This window comes from Anoplopoma fimbria, chromosome 24, assembly GCF_027596085.1.
Source record: "Anoplopoma fimbria isolate UVic2021 breed Golden Eagle Sablefish chromosome 24, Afim_UVic_2022, whole genome shotgun sequence".
Classification (NCBI taxonomy): Eukaryota; Metazoa; Chordata; class Actinopteri; order Perciformes; family Anoplopomatidae; genus Anoplopoma; species Anoplopoma fimbria.
This window is the reverse complement of record NC_072472.1, coordinates 14,855,057-14,874,247: the sequence shown is the minus strand read 5'-3', so window position 1 is coordinate 14,874,247 and position 19,191 is coordinate 14,855,057. Positions and strand designations below refer to the sequence as shown.

Sequence of the window (19,191 nt, the reverse complement as noted above, 5' to 3'; positions counted from 1 at the left end):
GTATGAAATCGGTATATACATCTTCCCACAGTCAGTCAGTACTTTGATGCAATAGGTTTAAGAGAAACAGGGCAGGCAGTGGCGGCATTACAGACTAGAGATGCACTGATGCCTTTTGTTTTTGTCTGACAACAAGAGGGTTTAAGGATTTATCTTCACATCACCTACAAATCTTACTATATGTGTTGTTGTTTTTAATCGATTGTTCTATCTTCTTTTTGGTCTTTAGGAAATCCATTTATCTAATGATGTCTTTTTATAATTTACAAATGACAGAGCCATCCAGTTGTCTGTGTGTCAGACAGGTTTGTACCTCAGTGCACCAATAGTTTGGACTATGAGTAGTTACACTTTTTCCTCAGCATGTGCTGTCTGATGATCCAACACTACAGCCTTCATTTTTCTTTCCTTTGTTCCTGAGTTTGTGGGCTTATTGAAAACGAGTGTTGCTGTGAAAAAGAGAAACCACCTGCGACTTCTTTCCTTTTTTTTCTTCTTTCTTTCGTCCATAGCAGTAAAAGCAATAAGTTGTACACTAGAGTCTCTTCAGCTTTTGTGCTTATTTTCATCCTCAAAACGATGTTCCTCCACCTCTCCTCTGTGCAAATTTCAGAAGTGAAATGTCACTCCTTCCCATCCCACGTTTCACTTCTGGATCTCTGAGAGGCAGAGAAAAAAAGACATTCAGATACACACCTTTTACACTTTGACTGGGTTTGATTTATGTATTTCTTCCCTACCTATTGTAAGCACTATGAAGATGATGACAGCCACACCCAGCAACATCGCCAGACAGCTGAGCAGCATAGACAGACGCCCGTACTTCCTTGCTCCTTCAATGTCTCCTGTATGGAGAACAGACCTCGACTGATGGGAAAGGAAAAGGAAGGAGGTGATCAACAATTAATTATTTAATCGCAACAGCAGCAAAAACACCTGTTAGAAAAGTTGACAACTGCATTTAGAATGAACTCAAGCATCTAAAGCACAGACAGACAGATAATAATAATAATACTCTGCATTGTTTTGAACAAAATGAAAGCTGTATATTAATGTAACACTCACCACATTCGCATACCACAAGGCACATATGTTGAGCGGCACGGCGGGGCAGAAGCAGGACAGCACGGCGAGCCAGAGGTAACTCGGCGGCACGGAGCCGGGCGGCACCGGGGAGGGCAGCGGGCCCAGGCTGAGCCGGGACAGGGATCTGGGTGGGGTCGACAGGTACCCGATGGAACCCGACTTCAACGGCGATCTGTGTCCGTTCTGTTCCGCATCCAGGGACCGGACGCTCCCTCTGATGTTGAGGGAGAAGGAGTCGGACGGCTTGACGTTGCTCTGCCCGGTGGGCTCGGTGGTCGCAGCGCTCAGCAGCTTCTCGGTGTCCTGGAAATCGGTGGGATTGGAAACGTCCCTCTCGCCGAGCGCGCTTTTCCCAAAGGCAGCATCCGTGTTGATAGCCATCACTGAAAGATACGAGATCTCCAAGACCTACTGTCTGTCTGAGCGAGCCGCTTCCCTGTGGATGGAGATGCTGAAGAGCAGTCCTTCAGATGTTCTCCATAGGGGGTCATTAGATTAAATATATTCAATTCAGAGAGCCCAATACCTTCAAGGCAACCTATTTAATTAAGTAGTCTAACTCCATCAAACATTCTTATTGATGAGGGAGATGTTATTGATGTCTGAGTCCCTCTCGCGTTTAGTTGGCGTTGAGCGTCCGGACGCACTCCTCGCCTTTTACCCCTCCTCTATTATGTAGTGAGGTATTACCGCATCCCTTACATCTCCACAGCACAGACCCGGCGTCGGAGGCCTACTTATGTATCAGGAGAGGCGTGTGACAATGCAGAAACGGCAATTAAACCCCTTTAGAAGTGAACACGAGCGGTGCGTAAAAGCTTTCCATTTACGCACCGGGGGCATCAACTGGATCCGCATGGAGGACACCGCACCGTGCGACGGAGAGAGAGAGATGGAGAGGACGTCAAGTCTCTCAAAACATTACATTACATTACATTACAGTCATTTAGCAGACGCTTTTATCCAAAGCGACTTACAATCAGTAGTATATTACATATCATTCACCCATTCACACACTGATGACAGGCTACCATGCAAGGTGCCACCATCAGACTCTAACTAACATTCATCATCCAGTCCACACCGATGGCAAGCCTTCGGGAGCAACTTGGGGTTAAGTGTCTTGCCCAAGGACACATCGACTGCCGAAGCCGGGTATCGAACCACCGACTGATTGGAGAACTACCTTGCTCTCCACTCCGCCACAGCCGCCCGAAAACACGCACTTCAACCTATAGGTCCTCCTGTAAAATCTGCTATTTGTGCCTGGTTATTCAAACTTTACAAGATGCTCCACTTAAACATTCTCTTCCCTTTAATCTTTTCTTTGACAACAAATAATTGGTTATTAACCTAAGTCCATTAAGGCTTCAGTAAAAGTATTTGTAAGACACATGTAGTTAAGTAAAGATGCTCATAATGCAAGTAATAATAATGTTACAGTATAATAGTATTATTATTGATGCACTGATATTTAAGTAGCATTAGATTGTTGTAGCTGGTCAAGGTGGGGTCAAGGCGAAAGGTTGGGTTTAAAATAAAACAGTATGTCATACTTTATAGACTCTTTATATGTTTTGTAAAATATGAATGTATAGTGCAACAAGTGTAGTAAAAAGAACACTATTGCCATCTTAAATGTTGTGGTGTAGGAATATAAAGTTGCATAAAAGGATATACTCAAATACATATAAGTAGTTGTAATATAAGTGCCTCAACATATCACTTTGACTTTTGATGCTTCAGTGTTCTGATAATACTTTATGTACTTTTACTTAAGTACAATAGAATATTAATACTTATTCCACCACTTCCAATCAGAGACATTCATTTCATTAATGATAATTGAATCTAATTTTACTGAAATTATTTCCCAACATATTCAATATCATGTTAATCCACATTAGGTAGAAATAATCCTGTCTGCCTTAATTTCCCTCACTATTCTTCAGTGAAACAAGGCTACATGGCGCCCTAAATCATGTTTCAACCACAGTTTTGCAAAGATGATCACGCCATCTAGTGGTAATTTCCGGAAACTGCACCAAACACTGAAAATGTAGGTTAAAAAGTGCTCCAGTTTCAGATTATTTCCCTAATTTGTCCTTGTAATTTCTCAATAGTCAATGCAAACAAAATACTCAGACTACTATGTATTGAGTTTCCCGATGTTTCTTTATTTTTCTTGGCTGAATGCACAGCGCACTCGAAAATAACAACCATTTCATTTGACAAATGTGACATAGGGCTCTTTCATGAATAATTGACAACACAGAATTAAAAAACAAAATGCTTTCTTTATTTAACCAATTCAGTTTACAGTAATAGAGTTAATCAATTAACATGCTGCTAATGCCAAATAAATAAAGAAGAAGAAGAAGCATTGTAATGGATATTGGTGAGTTAAGTTATTATAGAATTAAGACTATTTTACATCCAATGCGTTAACACAAAACCTCCCTCAGTCTGGGAAAGTTGGTAGTTTGTGAGGGAATCCATTGAAGCAGCTGGTGATGCATTTAAGACCTCAAGAAAAAACTTTCATCCTCTGGTTTCACATCTTTAATGCAACAACAATCTAAATGGATTCATTCAGTCCTGACCAAATGTCATCTTGTTGACTTGTTAATGTGAGAATAAACACCACTTTCAGAAGTTAATGCATATCTGAGGACACTTTAACATTTAAAGAACATCTCAATTTGCTCTGATCTTTCTTGCTCCCCTTTAATGGGATCAGCAGGGACATAAAAGTATTGTATCTATTGTGTGCCTCTGTGTGTGTGTGTGTGTGTGTGTGTGTGTGTGTGTGTGTGTGTGTGTGTGTGTGTGTGTGTGTGTGTGTGTGTGTGTGTGTGTGTGTGTGTGTGTGTGTGTGTGTGTGTGTGTGTGTGTTTTGCTATTTTTGGAAAAGAGAGCCTTCAGTGCTGGTGAGAGTTTTATTGTTCACACTGTGCAGTTTTGTCCACAACAAAAAAAAACACAAAAGTCAGAGAAATATTTTGTTCTTCATTGTAAGACCCAAAACATCATATAGCGTAAGCAGGGTATTTTTAAGAAAAAGAACACAAAATAAACATTCTCTATTGCCTTTAATCAGATACACCTTACATGTGTTTATAAACACCGCTGGCTCAAATCTGGCCGGTCTGAGCGTGAGAAACACCTCCTTCCTCAGTCTTCTTCTCAACAACCCCCATCCGCTTCCTCTTCTGGACTCATCCGGGGCAGGGCTGACCAGAGCAGTTCTTCAGCTGGCAGCTTTAGCATGTGTATAGGAACATAAAGCTTGCCAGTGAAGAACTGCTGTGTGTCAGCCATTTGGAGCCAAGTGTGAGGGAGCTCTGGGAATCAGCCAGAGAGCGTGAGAGATTTCGAAACCAGACAGCCTGGAGAGACAAACGGCCGGCTTTCAGAGGCCCAAATGGCGACTCCTTCTCCTTCCTTTTCGGCTGCTTTAGGTTCATCACATTCCTGCAGAAGGAGAAGAAGAGATTGTTTTAACTTCCCCTATAAACTCCCTGCTCCGGTAGCGTGGGTATGAGGTGGCCTGCAGCCAGGCACACACGTACAGTAAGTGGGTGCAGTCGAGCCACAGATTGTTCGATCAGCTGTGAGTAAGTGGGTGAAATGAGCGGATATGTAAGAACGACTGGGGAGACGCACACAAGATCATGCCTCCGATTACCAGGAGGGATACACGCATCAGCTGCTCAGCTCTGCCTCTGCACGTTACACAGTGCCAGCGAGAGAAAAATCTTAGATATACTCTTATTATGATGTGCAAAATCCCAGGCCTGTCTCTTTCTTTCTTTCTTTCTTTTTTTTCCCAGTTACCGTGGTTACAAAAGCACGAGTGAGAGACGATGAAGAGGAGTAGACATCCTCTGCATGAAAGCAGAGATCTTGGAATCCTTTCAGAAATCATGAGAACTATTAGTTTTGAAGTCTTTATTAATAGAGTGAATGTTCTGGTGTTCACCAGAGAGTAAACATGTAGCTACACCTGTTCTCTACATGTTGAAGCCTGTAAGTAGGCCAAAACGCACTTTGCATGAGTCCGACTAAGTTGCAAGTTTAAATGTGAAACAATAGAAAAGCTACTTGTGGCTAGTAGAATAGCATAGCTAGGTTCTAGCTGCTTAATCTGTAAATTACGGTAAAACTGAAATTAAAATTAAGACGTTAGAAAAGATAATAAATACATATACATTGAACTGTGTCTAAATTAAAGCCACTATATGTATAATTATTAGCCAGTTTAAGACCAAATACCTGTAAAACTAATGACATCCATCAGCTGTACTTGGTGCTATGCTAACTAGCGAATGTTAGTATTCTAACACACTAAACTAATCTGCAACCTAACCAGTAAAATTTCTCTGTGAGGTAAATGTAGTACAACAAAGTTGTCCTCTGAAGTAGAAGTACACAGTGAGTAGTACACAGTTGAGTTGCAAGGGCTTTGAGGGTCTTTTGTAACTTATTTTGGGCTACAATGAGTTAGTATAACAGCATAAATCAATCATTTTTATATCTAAATATCATAATAAATCTATAGCCATTAGAGGCCCTTTTAGTTTGGGGCCCCAGGAAGTTGCTTAACGGTAAAATCTGACCCTGTTATTTGCTAAAACACAAATTTGACCAAACCAAAAGCTATAGCAGGTCTGCGCTTTTCTTGCCCGCAAAGAATTTAATCTTGTGGTGATCTTGAGATATTGAGGACACGCTCCACTTCATCTGGATGACGATGAGTAACACATGCTGTACATTCCTCCAGTAAGGAGAACCAGAATAATCTCAGGTATTTGAGTGTCCCACGGCCAGTAGACTGTGCACAGTGGGGGGGGGGTGGGGTGGGGGGGGGTTGGGGGAGGTCAACAGTACTTATGAACATTTTACAGACATCGCTGCAGGGACAATCTGTTTGTCACACACTTAGTTTGGATTTGACTTCAGAATCCCCCTGAGAGAACCAGAGTCGTTTCTATTTACACATATACCTGTGATCAATATGAAAAATACATGGGTTGTACACGGGAAATAAAACACTTATAACATTTTCCTCGTGACATGACAAATGTCAGTATGAGTCAGCATGCAGAGGCCTGTTCTGACTTGTGACTCACTGACAAACAAATCCATAGTCAAATCTACTACTCCTTTTTTTCTTCTCTTTTTTTTCTTTTTTTAAAGCAAGGTCTAATTAATCTTCTACAATCAAGTGTTAGTTTAGTGAGTCCTGTCACTGATTACTGGAATACAAAATGGCACTCATTAGTTCCAATGATCTCTCTCCTCTTTCAGGATTCTGCAGGCAAAGCTGAGGCTCGTTAGCCAAATGTGGTGGTACCTCCTCTTGAAGCCAGCAGGCTCTCTCGTGTGTCACCAAATCTCCAGTATTTAGTTAGTTTGACCTTTTGCTGCTTTACTCTACATATGCAGCCGACCTCCACACCCCATGCTTATCTTTTGTAAATAATTAAGTTTGTTTAATTAAAAGGCAATGTTCATTGGCACTTAAACTTGGCTGGTGCCACACACCTTGAGACGCTTTTTGCCAGTTGCTCACTAGTGCATACGGCTCAAGTGCGATAAGGTTTTGCGTCTTCCTGGTTTACTTCCTCCTAAGTGCCTCAATCCACAATGTCATGCTAGCGTAAGGGTTTAAACAGTTTTACAAATATTAAAATTCATTAAACAAAAGAGTAAAATATTGACTTTTAGTGCCACTCAAAGGGTCCGGTTGTCAGTATGTTGTAAACAGAAATTTGTAATGGTGGTCTATGAGGGAAACAGGATTTTTGCAGTAAAATGGTTGGCCACAAGGAAACAAGGCCAGAACGCCTTGGTGAGGCTTTACTTAGACCCCGGGGATGATATGAGCTAATTGCTAATGTTATATAAGAAGTGATGTGAAAGACACGCATATACAGTGTCCGATAGGATGCGTGCCGGATCTGATTTGATTTATTTGCTGTGTAATGTTTCTTCAGACTCAGACTACTAAATGCCAATGTCAACTTGCTCGCCGTGTAGTGTACGTTGCCAAAAAAGTTGATCTTTAGCAACAAAAAAAAAGCCATCATTCAACCTATCAGTACCACAAAGTGGACCACCACCCTCCTCCAACCTCACAGGCCGGCCCTACACACACGCTCCTGCTGGCGTTGGTCTGAATGAATTCAGGGAGGAGGACGTACAGTACAAGTCCTCGGGGCCACAGAGAGGAGCGCTGACAGTCATAACTGTGGACTACGGCTGCCACAACCACAAACTGAATAAGTTATTTGTTCCATGGCGTGCCACTCCTTCCACAAACAGTGACTCTGTATCTTTATGTTCACAATGACGGGCAGTGTGGAGCCCCTGACTCTTTTGCTGTGCCACTCTTTCCCACATCCCTTCTTCTTCCTCTTCTTCTTCTTCTTTTGGGGGCTTTCCTGTCTTGTCTGTCCTCTCCACCCCCCCCCCCTCTCTCTCTCTCTCTCTCTCTTGGTCAGATCAGACTGTCCTGCATTCCTTACATTCCAGCTGCGTATGTTAAAAATTCCACCCGGCTGCTGTGGGCTCAAACAGTCTCTTCCACTCCTCCTTTTCCATCCCGCTATCCTTCACCCGTCTCCTCTCTACCAACCCGTATACATCTGGTCTGCACCGGACAAGGCAGACGTGGCTCCACCGTCAGGTTCACCCTCACCTCCCCTCTGCCTTTAATCTTATTCTACCTCCTTCTCCTTCTCTTTCTTTCTCCGGCCTTATCCGAGCGAGGGAGTCAGACTGAGCCCATTGACGGCCAGTATGGAAGGCCTTGAGACAGGCTTTTATACACGGGGTAACGGTGTAAAAGGAGATAACACACAGTCTGATACACAAAAGACTGAGCTTATCTGGGACGTGCATTCTCTGCCACAACAGGGAGGGTAAGAAAAGGGAAAGACCCACCGGAGTGGAGCGGGCAGGATGTGCGTGTAGAAGAGAACCAGGTATGATAGTGTGCGAACAGGAGGGTGTGAATGAATCATGTACAATACAATAAGGGATTATTGACTTTATTGAGCCTTAGCTGGAAGCGCAAGAGCATATTTATTTATCTATAGAGCTGGAATATTACGGGAAAAGGTGAATAATAAAAGACAGATGAGATGTAAAAAATGTAGAAGCAGCGCACTTCTGTTAAAGATAGAGAACAGAAAACAAAAATGGCAGTTATGACGCAGAGTGGGTTAAACCTCTCTCCGTGCTAAGAGCCCACTCATACCACCTTTATATATTTCGGGTCATGCTGTTGTGTGGAAATCTTTAAAAAGACGACAAAAGATACGGTGCCGCAATTGTCTGACCTTCAGCGATGAAACTGAGCAAGGAAATATGCGAAGAATTGCAGAAGTATCACATGAAATGGCAAGAGTTGCAGATTTGCATTCTGCTGCTGCGGCTCTGTGAATGGAAACATGATAATTAAACGTTTTACATATATTACTCCAGGTGCATTCCTCTGCTGTGGGTGTGGCCCGGGGTTGGAGAACATTTACTGCCCCAGATTGTAGTCTGCAATATAGACTGATCATTTTAGACTGGGAATTGGGACAAAGACAGGCAAAGGGCGGTGGCTTTGGCAGCGCACTGATCATAGTGCAGGGAGCCTCTTCTTATACTCTGCTGCTGGCTGTTTGCAGGACTTAAAGGCTATCTGACTTCAACCCTGAGATTAGTACAAATAAAAGGGTGTAGGTTGTTTTACTTGCTCAGAGTAACAGATGAATGCCATTCTGAATTCTGAATTCATGACATCCTTGGAGATGGTAATGTGCGGTATGAGGCCCGTAAGCCAGTCCTCGGGCAGTATGTGCCATTTAGTTTGAAAGAACTGGATCCCCCCCCCCTAAATAAACCTTCATAACACATCCCTTCTTGCCCCATCCTCCCTTGACAAGGCACGCAATAGGAATGAAGGGTGTAGCCCAAGTTGAGCAAGATGGCTACACTTCTGCAAATGTAGGCAATAAAACAGCACAGGGGAGAGGTTTCATATTTTGCCTGGATGCTGGGTAAACCGCACAGTTAGTGAAGATGAGTTGATTTTAAATTGACACCCTGTAATTGCCATGTGATCCTCATTGACAAGGCGGCTTATGTCACACTCCGGGTTGCAATGGCACAAATGCAGCTCGTGACACAGCCTATTGCGCATTCCTATCAGCGCACTGAACTCTGCCTGTACAATTATGTAAGACAGGCTCCATCGTACACTACAGTAAGCTTTCCCCTCCTGACCATTATCTCAGGGGAAGGTTACTTATACGTTACTGCACATTGCTTTTAAAAGGTTTTATAGAAGTGTAAAAGACTGTAAAGAAATTGTATATAAATGAGTTAAGGGGACATTGAGGCTTAAATACTTTGTTCCATCACCAACATTATATTTCACTGGTCCTCACTAACATAATATACTTGTGTTCGTCTTTCATTTGAAGAGAGAGCTGCCAGATGACTGCTGCTGTCACTGCGTTTCTGAGGAATGACTCGGCCCTAGTTATCTTCCTGATTTTCACCTATCCCCCACTTGAGCACAGGCTTTTTCCTTGGCCTATAATGAACTCAGCACATTTTAAAGGGGCTTTGAACGCTGACACTTTTCTGACACGTTTGAACGACATGAATGCAGATTTCTCACTTCAGCCTATAATACAACATTTGACTTGTTACATGCTCACAAATGACTAAAGGAATTTTCTGGAAGTTAATGTAATAAGACGTCTGTAAATCTTTAAGCACTGATACAATGATGCCTGTGTGTCTTTGCCGGCTTTTCACTTCCTTTCTGTGTTCCTTTAGACATAATTCTGACTTTTTAAGCACATTTCAAGCCTCCCTTTAGCTGCTATCAGCCTGCATGTGCAGATACTCCGTGCAGAATATTAACAAAGTCTCACTGGGTCAATCATCTAAATGTTGATTAAATATTTCAAAGAGCTGGGAGGTTGTGGCCAAATCTCTTTAATCTCAAATCTCAAAAATTCATACCAGGTCCTCTGTGTCAGTGGGCCTGGACGATATGATACATGACACATAGACAGGCCTTAAGCCAGAACTCCTATAACACCCATTATATATATATATATATATATATATATCCTCCACAATCTGTCGACGCAAATGTATGCAGAAAGCAGAAATCAGACCTTAAGAGGTGGATTTTACTTGAATAATGTTCAGGACTGGTTTCCCAGTTGCCGTCTCAACGCAAACTGGGTCTTCACGCCGCCACAGGCTAAATGAGACTCACAGGAAGAAGCGTTTAGCCAGCAGAAAAACACAGACAGACAGACAGACAGACAGACAGACAGACAGACTCACGGACAGTAAATGCGCCCCACCTTGACCACCGGCCGGGTCGCTCCTGCTCGGCCAACCCATCCGGACGGGCCGGCGGAGTTCGGGCTGCCTCGCCCGCTGCTCCGGCGGAGTCCTGGACCTTCACCAGGGTGTGTCGGTGCCTGTTTGCTTGCTTGACATCCACGGAATAAAACTGCTTGGCTGCATTTATATATAGGTATATATATATATATATATATATATATATATATGTATATATCTATATATCTCTATATATATAGATATATAGATATATACCTATATATCTATATATCTGCTGGTAGGGAGCCTACTTTTCCTAGCAGCGCAGCAGCAGTTGAGAAGGCAGCGCAGGACTTCAGCCCCTTTTACACAACTCCTGCCCCAGTCCCTCTCTCTCTCTCTCTCTCTCTCTCTTCCTCATTCTCTCCCTCATTCTCTCCTCTCTCTCTCTCTCTCTCTCTCTCACACACAAATACACACACTCCCAGCTCAGACTCACACCGGCTTCCCACTCCGATCAGCTGGCAGCGTAATGACGTAGCAGCCACAAGAAGCGGGCGTCAGAATCTGCACGGATCTGACGTGTCCACGCTGCGTGCAGCCCAAAGTCGGCAGCAGATTGACCTAATAATAATAATAATAATAATAATAATAATAATAATAATAATAATAATAATAATAATAATAATAATAATAATAATAATAATAATTAGCAGCTCAGGGTGTTTTTAAAGTTTCAATTCAAATATCTTGAAAAAATGACTTTATGAGGACAAGAAGCATGACCAAAGGATTCTGGGGGTTTTAAGAGTATAGCATCAGAGAAATATTAAATATTGTTTGGTCATTTGTATCTGTGTATATGAACAGATTTATTTATAGTGTATGAAGATTTATTAATTGAATAAAGATAGACTAGAAAAAGCTCATGGCTATACATTGAGTCTGACCAAAAAGAGTGTCTCAGATTGAGCTCACTCATTAAAAGGGAGATAAAGTTCCTCTTATAATAACTATGTAAAGTTTGCTAACATCAGTAAATGTTAGCCACCATTAGCTACTGGTCATACCAGACCAAGTAAGGCTGTATAGCAACAAAATCCCTGTGAACTGATTCATTTCATTACTCATGAACTGAACTCATTTTTTGGGGAAGTTACATAGCCTCCCTTCAAGGGTAGAAGCCCTCTGTGTCAAAATGTTTTTTTAAGGGTTCCAATATTTCCGTTTTGTGCTTACATTTTTCATATATTAATTTGTTTCATTCATTTTAGCAGATCATGTGCTCATCCTGGCCTCAAAGTAGATTCATGAAGCCATGTTCAGAAACCCTGGATGAGGTCAACATCCGTGGTCGACGTTACATGTGCAGCTTAAATGCTACTCTGCTTCTGATTTAGCTGTGTTGAAAGTCTCGGGTAGAAGTAAAATCATGTAATGTCAACATTTAATAGATGCAGGATGAGTTTTCTGACAAAGCAGCTGTTAAGTTTTCAGTTTGAACCGGGCAACTTATCACACAAACATTGTGCTGTGTTAAGACAGCAAAGGAGTCTGCAAACTGCCTCCGGAAAGATCATCAGGTCAAGATGAACGTGTTGACACTCAGATGAAAAACAGTCACACACAGGCCAGTACCGTTTGTTCTGTCGCTCTCTCACCTGTGAACCTGTGCTTTTCACGCTGTAGCTTTAAGGGTGCTGCAGTTTGAGAAGCTGCTTCTTTACTGTCACCTGACACACAGAGCTCACACAGCAAATCCTCCTAAGACCAAACCAAAGCTGCTGACTCATTCCCCTACCTGTTTTATAACAACTTTATAGATTTTTTTTGTCACCTAATATAAGAGATTTTGAATATGATTAAGTTAAAAAAACATCAGTCTGATGGATGTGGATGCTGTTTCTGTGAAAATGTCAATCACTCCATCGCTAGTGTGGTATATTTTCAGGTCTTGCACAATACAGCGAAGGCCACACGTGTCTTTGTCTTAGATAAGACGCAGATGTGCAGGATACCAGGGTCCAAAGGGCAAATGTGTAGAATGACGGAGCCCCATACATGGTCTGGACTTCAGCCCAAATGTGATTAACATGTACCCTATATAAGGAGGTGTGAGAGCCCGAAAGGCAGGACTCTCACATTCGACTCGAGACCTCCGGGCGCTCTAGACGTCCGTCATGACATGTGTTGCTTGTTTGTAATAAACTTTATTATACCAGCAAGAACAGTGTCCGCGGAGCATCCTTCCTCATCACTTCAACAGCACTGTCGCATGAAAGATACGACACTAGCTAACCTTCATTGCTGTCTGATTCAGCCACAATGTCCTGTTCAGGCATTTGCGGAGGTGGACGTCATTATGAATCATTGATCATCATCATAACACTAATAGGCAACAGTATGTAGGATCAGGACGGAAAATATAAGACAGACAATTTATCATGTCAGTGTTGTTTGGTATGCGTGACTTATTGTGTCTAAAAATGTGCCCTTAGCTTTCTTTCACATAGCCTGTGGTAAATGGCTGTGGTAAAATATATTTACTAATTTGGTGTAATGTAAGCCTAAAGAATTAAATGTAAATTAGCGTTTTTTACACACAATAACCGGCTTCACCATGTAAGATGATCTACCTGCTCTCTGAAGAGTATATGTCCTTACTGCTAGAGTGACTGTAGGTTTACGTAAGGTTAAACCCATAGACTAAACCACCTCTTGTAAAACATTCACCCTGATTGGATTAACATTTCTAAGGCTTTTATGTACAAGTTCCCCTCCAAAAAAACTCTAATTTGGCTTGTTTGCAAAAGCTATTGTTGAAAATGTTGTTACAAGCAGTTGCCAGAGCACTTAAGATGTGTGTGTGTGTGTGTGTGTGTGTGTGTGTGTGTGTGTGTGTGTGTGTGTGTGTGTGTGTGTGTGTGTGTGTGTGTGTGTGTGTGTGTGTGTGTGTGTGTGTGTACTGATTTCTGCACCAGATGGAGCAGCCTGTGAGTCACAGCTCCCCCGTCACACCAGCCGTGACTTGCAAGGGGCATAGTTTAAAACACATGAAAACTGAACTGTGGGTCAAAGGTTGTGTGAAGAGTGAAAATAGGTTTAAATGTGTTTCGTGTTTGTTGTGTATACATATGTGAAATATGATTTTGTTTCTGTGATATTTTGTCATTTTTACAGTAAGAAAAGGTCCAAAAAATCACCTGTGTTATCTCTGCATCTGACTGTGAACTTTGTCACCACTGCACAGACATATGTTACGTGTTCTCTCTGACTCAGTATCATGATTTACTTATTCTTCCTGTAATTCTTACTGGAAGAGCTCAGATATGTGGGGTGGAAATGCAGAAGCAGGACATACTTGTTTTGAGCTCAGAGGTTGAGACTATTCGTAGCGCTGCTGGGTTTTATTAGCACACAGAACACAGCATCCAAGTTTAGCTTCCTAATTCTTAGAAGGTTACATTGTGTGTAATATACTTTAAAAGAGAAAGAAAGTGCGTCCAATGGCCAGATTTTTAAACTGAATAAACTCAGTGGTGTGTGTGTTTGTTTCTGTGTGAACCTGCATGTGACTTCGTACTGAGGAACCAGTAAGGGGACTGGATTCTATGGGACAGGAATAGGATGGAAACTCCCCGGGAAATACCAGGCTGCGAGCTGTGGATGTTGTCAGAGGCAACATATAAAAAAACCCATGCAGCGATTTAAAAGGACATGCTTTCACAAATAATAGTTCCTTGAACATTAGTAACACACATTGGCACTCAGCTTTTCTGTCACTTAAACAAATACTGATTTGTTAATGTGGTTAAGTGGAAATTATTTTTATTATTTTGATGCAGATATAAAGATTCTCATAATAATAAAAAAATGTCCGTAGATTAAAAATTGCATCAACAGTACAATATTTAACAAAACTTCCTAAAATGACAGTGGTATTTTTGCCAGAAAATTGCCTTTAGAGCTGCAATAATCAATATTTCTATTATCATGGATCAGGTTACTTGTATGCGAAAAAAGGGCTGCTTGTAGGGACAAACCCAGATAATTCTTCGTGAAACGACTTCACGCTTCGCCTCAGCACTACAGAGCTTTACTTTACTGTTTTGGTTCACTTTCACTGCTCTTATTGTTTTCGTCTGCAGCAGTTTCGCTGTTTACAGAGAAAAAACACACTGCACCTGCTAAGCACCAAACATCAGACAGACACAGTCAGCAACTAGCAGATGGACATAGTGGAACATTTAGCAATCAAAGAGCCAAATATTTCCCTCAGGACTTGGTGGACCAAAATAGAGCGAAAAGAAGAGTGAATATTGGAGTTCAATTCATCAGGTGTCCAGAAACATAACTAAATGAATGCTAATGTTGCTTTTAGAGCTGGTTTTTGCTGCACCCATGTGGCCAACAAATCAATTTTTGCAGGTTTGAATATGGCTTGAGGGAGAATATGGAACCTAAACCAGTAAACAGTGAACTCACTTTGTTATGTCAGTAACACAATATTTATTAAACGATAGCTAACATTAGCCACCATAGGTGACTGATCATACCAGACCAAGTATGCTATGGCTGTTTCAAGTGTAGTAAATTGAGCTATAGTGCATTTTTTATTGCTTAGGATTTTGCATCTTTATTTGAAAAATAAAATTGTATTGTTTCTTATTTTGTAAGTTACATAGTCTAATTTTGAACCTTTGCAGACCCTAACTGATTCACTCAGAAGTATTTTTTCATTAGAATAATAAAAAAGAATAGAAGCTAAATATAATATAATATTTTAACTTGTGGTCTGCAATTATCTCTTCCTCTTCCTTTATTATTGTGGCTTCATTTCAAGGTCAGCCTTCTTCTGTCCAGCTCACTCAAAGAACTCATCAATGACTGAAGGACCACTGCCCAAATGTAACCAAGGCCTTAAAACAAGTTAGATCAACAGCTCTCACACTGCTCTGCTTTCAAATGATGATCATGTGCGCTTGCTTGTATTGAGATTGTATTGCACCCTGACGACAAGAAGCATGCAGTTTAAATTTTCAGTTCGGGCGGATCAGGTGTCTTTGGTGTCCACTAGGGGGCTTCATTGTCTGTTGAGTGGTCCCAAATGTGGGGGACCTAAACATCACTTGTTATTTATCCCCAGTTACTGACGACCAACCTAGATCAAGCTCACTAACAAGAAAACCAGAAAGCATAGATTAGAAAAATATTCAAAGGAAAGACAAAAGGATGAGATGAGGACTCACATCCATCCTTTTAGACTCAAAATTACGAAATACGAACACATAATGGACAACATATTCTAGAAATATAAGATCCAACTGGATTAGAATTAGTCCAAAACTAATTTAATCAATCCAAGAAGTCTGAGGTGAGCCAGTGACTAATGACAATATGTACTTTATTACTATGACGAGTTACTACAATTCATCATGCTTTGTGATCATTTAGAAAAGTACATTACATTACATTACATTACAGTCATTTAGCAGACGCTTTTATCCAAAGCGACTTACAATAAGTGTATTCAACATAGGTATTCAAGCATGCATCTCCTTTCTTAAACAAGCATCTAAAAGCATAAACCAGAAAGTAGCAAAAGTATAGTGCAGAAGCAAATTACTACGAAAGTGCAACAAACTAATACAAATAAATTAAAAAAAAACATTTTATTTGTATGCACTGATTGCAATTGGAGTAGTACTAAATTGTTCTATAGATATCCCATAGCAGTGTCAAATGTTAAAGGCTATATAGAGCTACAATAATGTGAAATGTTTTGTTTCCATCTTTCTATAATAAGCATTGTTGTCACCGTCTTTTCTGTAAATATACATCTGTGGATTGTGACTTTTGTTCATGTGGTTGTCCGGTTTAAATAAGGACTTCGTGGCGCAACGGTAGAGCGTCTGACTCCAGATCAGAAGGTTGCGTGTTCAAATCACGTCGGGGTCAAACCTTTGCTGAAACGTGTAATGAAATGTAGACTCTAAATTAGATAAGCGCTTTCTTATAAAACGTTATCCGTGATATGCAAATCGTTTGCGGTTCATTCACATTCCCAGTACTCCCAGTAGTTTGTTACCGAACGCGTCAGCGGGCCGGCCGTAAAGAAGGTGTGTCCTGTCGTCATGGAGACGCGTCTCACACAGTGAAGCGTGATTGTGGAGACGCGTGTCCCGGAACAACGTCCTCACATCAGAGGTGTTTAGCGATGCAGCGTCCTGCAGTTTCCTCCACGTTCAGCCTTTTTCTGCAACATACAGACGCGTTTCATGCCACGGTAGATAAAGCAGCTTCACTCGGACTAAAGCTGCCGATACTCGCTGAAACAGCCCCGAGACTTGTGAGTAAACGAGGATTTCCAGGTCTCTGTGCTTTGCATTCGTCTTAAAGACGTACTGTACATTTAATCTGAGAAACACAGCCCTGTGTGTCCAGACTACATCATGCCAGAAGATAAAAACTGTAAGCCTCTGCAGCCTCCGAGGAGCTCTGACAATAAGAAGAAGAACAAGAAGAAGAAAAGGAAGAAAGTACCTGCTTCAACCACAGAAAACACAGGTAAACAAAGTCTGTCGTGTAGGAAAAAGTATTTAGAGCCATTTGTTACAAGTAGCACTACACTTATTGTATATAATAATAACACAATACAAGTAAAAGTCCTGCATTCAAAATAAAACATGAAATATGAAAGCATTCTCAGACAAATCATATTAATTACAGTACCAGTCAAAAGTTTGGACACACCTTCTCATTCAACTACTTTGAAGAATCTAAAATATAAAACATATTCTGGTTTGTTGAGCATTTGTTTGTTTACCACATAATTCCATATGTGTTCCTTCATAGTTTGGATGTCTTCAATATTAATCTACAATGTAGAAAAAAATAAAAATAAAGAAAAACCATTGAATGAGAAGGTGTGTCCAAACTTTTGACTGGTACTTTATATACTTATAGATTTAAAAGTAAAAGTACTAATTGTGAAGTAAAAGGGCCACAGTCAATTTGACATTGTCTTACTGCTTTAATTATTGCTAATGCATTACTGGTCACCTGTGTTGTATGTGGTTGAGGTGGAGCTTATTTTAAATAATTTAATTCAGAGTTGGGTAGTTTATTCTGTAACAATGCATCGTATTTTATAACCAATGTTCAGTATAATAAAACCAGAGACTACAACTGTCAAACAGATGAAGTGGAGTAAAAAGCACATTAATTAAACCTTTTCTTGTTGCCTGTTAAATGGTCCATTAAAGTAGATTTTTTCTTTTCTTTGGAGAGCTGACAGAGATAGGGATCAACATCCTCTTGTAGTCCCCCTCACAGAAATTGAGGATTAAAAAATAGATTCGGGACTAGAGGCTTTGTTACAGTAAAGAAAATGTAATTATTGTGCCACATTCTTTATTAAACAGATTGTCTAAAAGCAGACCATGAAACAATGTTAATACACATAATGAAAAACCTTTTAACCCCAAAGTCTCTATCACAGCAGACATTTATAATTAGTCATACTACAGACTTCAGAAGCGTATCATCACTGTGGCAGATCAAACCAAGGTCACTGTAATTGTATACAATGTAAACACTAAAATAAGGATCATGTGGTGGTGGTGGTGGATTCCCTACAGGGTTGAATAGGTCAATAGAGAACAGGCCCCTGTGTCCTCACCACACTGTCCTATTACAGCTCATTACTGTAAACCAAGCCCCTTCCAGCTCCAGAGGGAGTCATTAGTAATCTAAACCCTCAGCTTTGTTCGGCAGTGAGCATGAGCCTACATATTTATGTTCCCCCCCCTACAGAGAAAACTCCAGCTGTATCTTTGCCCCCCGAGACCTCGCCTGTGTCCCTGCTGCCCCCACAGAGTCCAGGTCAGCCTCGAGGCCAGCTGCCCAAGATCAGAGCGTCAAGTAAAAAGAACGGGGAACGACTTGCTGGCAGCGGCCGGAGGAGTAAAAAACAACCCAAAGATTCACCAGCCCTGCTGGCAGTGACGAACAAAACCAGTGATGTCGTACAGCTCAGCACCCAGGCCAGGGAGAGCCTGAGGTGGGAGGGAGTGCTGGAGGACGCCCAGGCTGAGGAGAAGAGGCTGGAGCTGTACAGGGCCAACAGGCGGCAGCGTTACATCGCACAAAGAGACGCTCTGTTAAAAGAAACACAGAGTGCCTTGAGACAGACTATCCCTTAAGAGAGCAAAGAGATAAAAAAAGGCTTCGACTGAATCTGAACAACAGGAGTCATTACTGCATGTGAGCAAAGACTGAATTAAAGAAGCAAGTGAGAGCCTCATGATGGTCGTTTCAGGCTTTATTTATGGGCAGTTTAAAACAGATTTAAAAACAGTGAGCCACAGAGTGAAGATCTTTGGGTGCCGTTAAGAGGTTCCTCTGAAGAGAAACTAAGCATGTTGCCAATTCAATACCCTTAAAAAGCACTCGATAAAAATGCTTTCTCTGTCAGGTACAAATAGAAACACATATCCACAGTGCCTCTACTGTCCATGGAAGAGGACAAGATCTGCTCCTGGTCAAGGGACCTGTTAAAACCTAATAGAGGATTTGCACAGTTTACCATCTGATTCTAAATGAAGTAACACTTCCAGAAAGGACGCCATGAGATATTTTTTACCCCTTAAATTCAAAATATTGGTCAGCAGTTTTTCTTTTGTTTTAATGCAAAACTACCAAGAAAGACATCCACCAGAATTGGTGTGGAGTTTTTAAAGA

General features: G+C 41.3%; 1 protein-coding gene, 1 long non-coding RNA gene and 1 other non-coding gene across 3 annotated transcripts; 1 reads left to right on the top strand and 2 right to left on the bottom strand.

The window, feature by feature from the left end:
• Positions 1 to 645: 645 nt before the first annotated feature.
• Positions 646 to 1,467, bottom strand: LOC129113906 (trafficking regulator of GLUT4 1-like). The gene is made up of 3 exons (XM_054626389.1): positions 1,066 to 1,467; positions 741 to 867; positions 646 to 659 (listed from the first exon to the last, which is right to left on the bottom strand). The coding sequence occupies exons 1-3, from the start codon at positions 1,465 to 1,467 to the stop codon at positions 646 to 648; spliced, it is 543 nt and encodes a 180-aa protein (XP_054482364.1).
• A 2,423-nt stretch (positions 1,468 to 3,890) lies between these two features.
• LOC129114022 (uncharacterized) lies at positions 3,891 to 10,671 on the bottom strand. The gene is made up of 2 exons (XR_008532408.1): positions 10,470 to 10,671; positions 3,891 to 4,560 (listed from the first exon to the last, which is right to left on the bottom strand). It is a non-coding gene; the product is annotated as an uncharacterized LOC129114022 (long non-coding RNA).
• Positions 10,672 to 16,335: 5,664 nt separating this feature from the next.
• On the top strand, positions 16,336 to 16,407 carry trnaw-cca (transfer RNA tryptophan (anticodon CCA)). Its single transcript has one exon. It is a non-coding gene; the product is annotated as a tRNA-Trp (tRNA).
• The last annotated feature ends 2,784 nt before the right edge of the window (positions 16,408 to 19,191 follow it).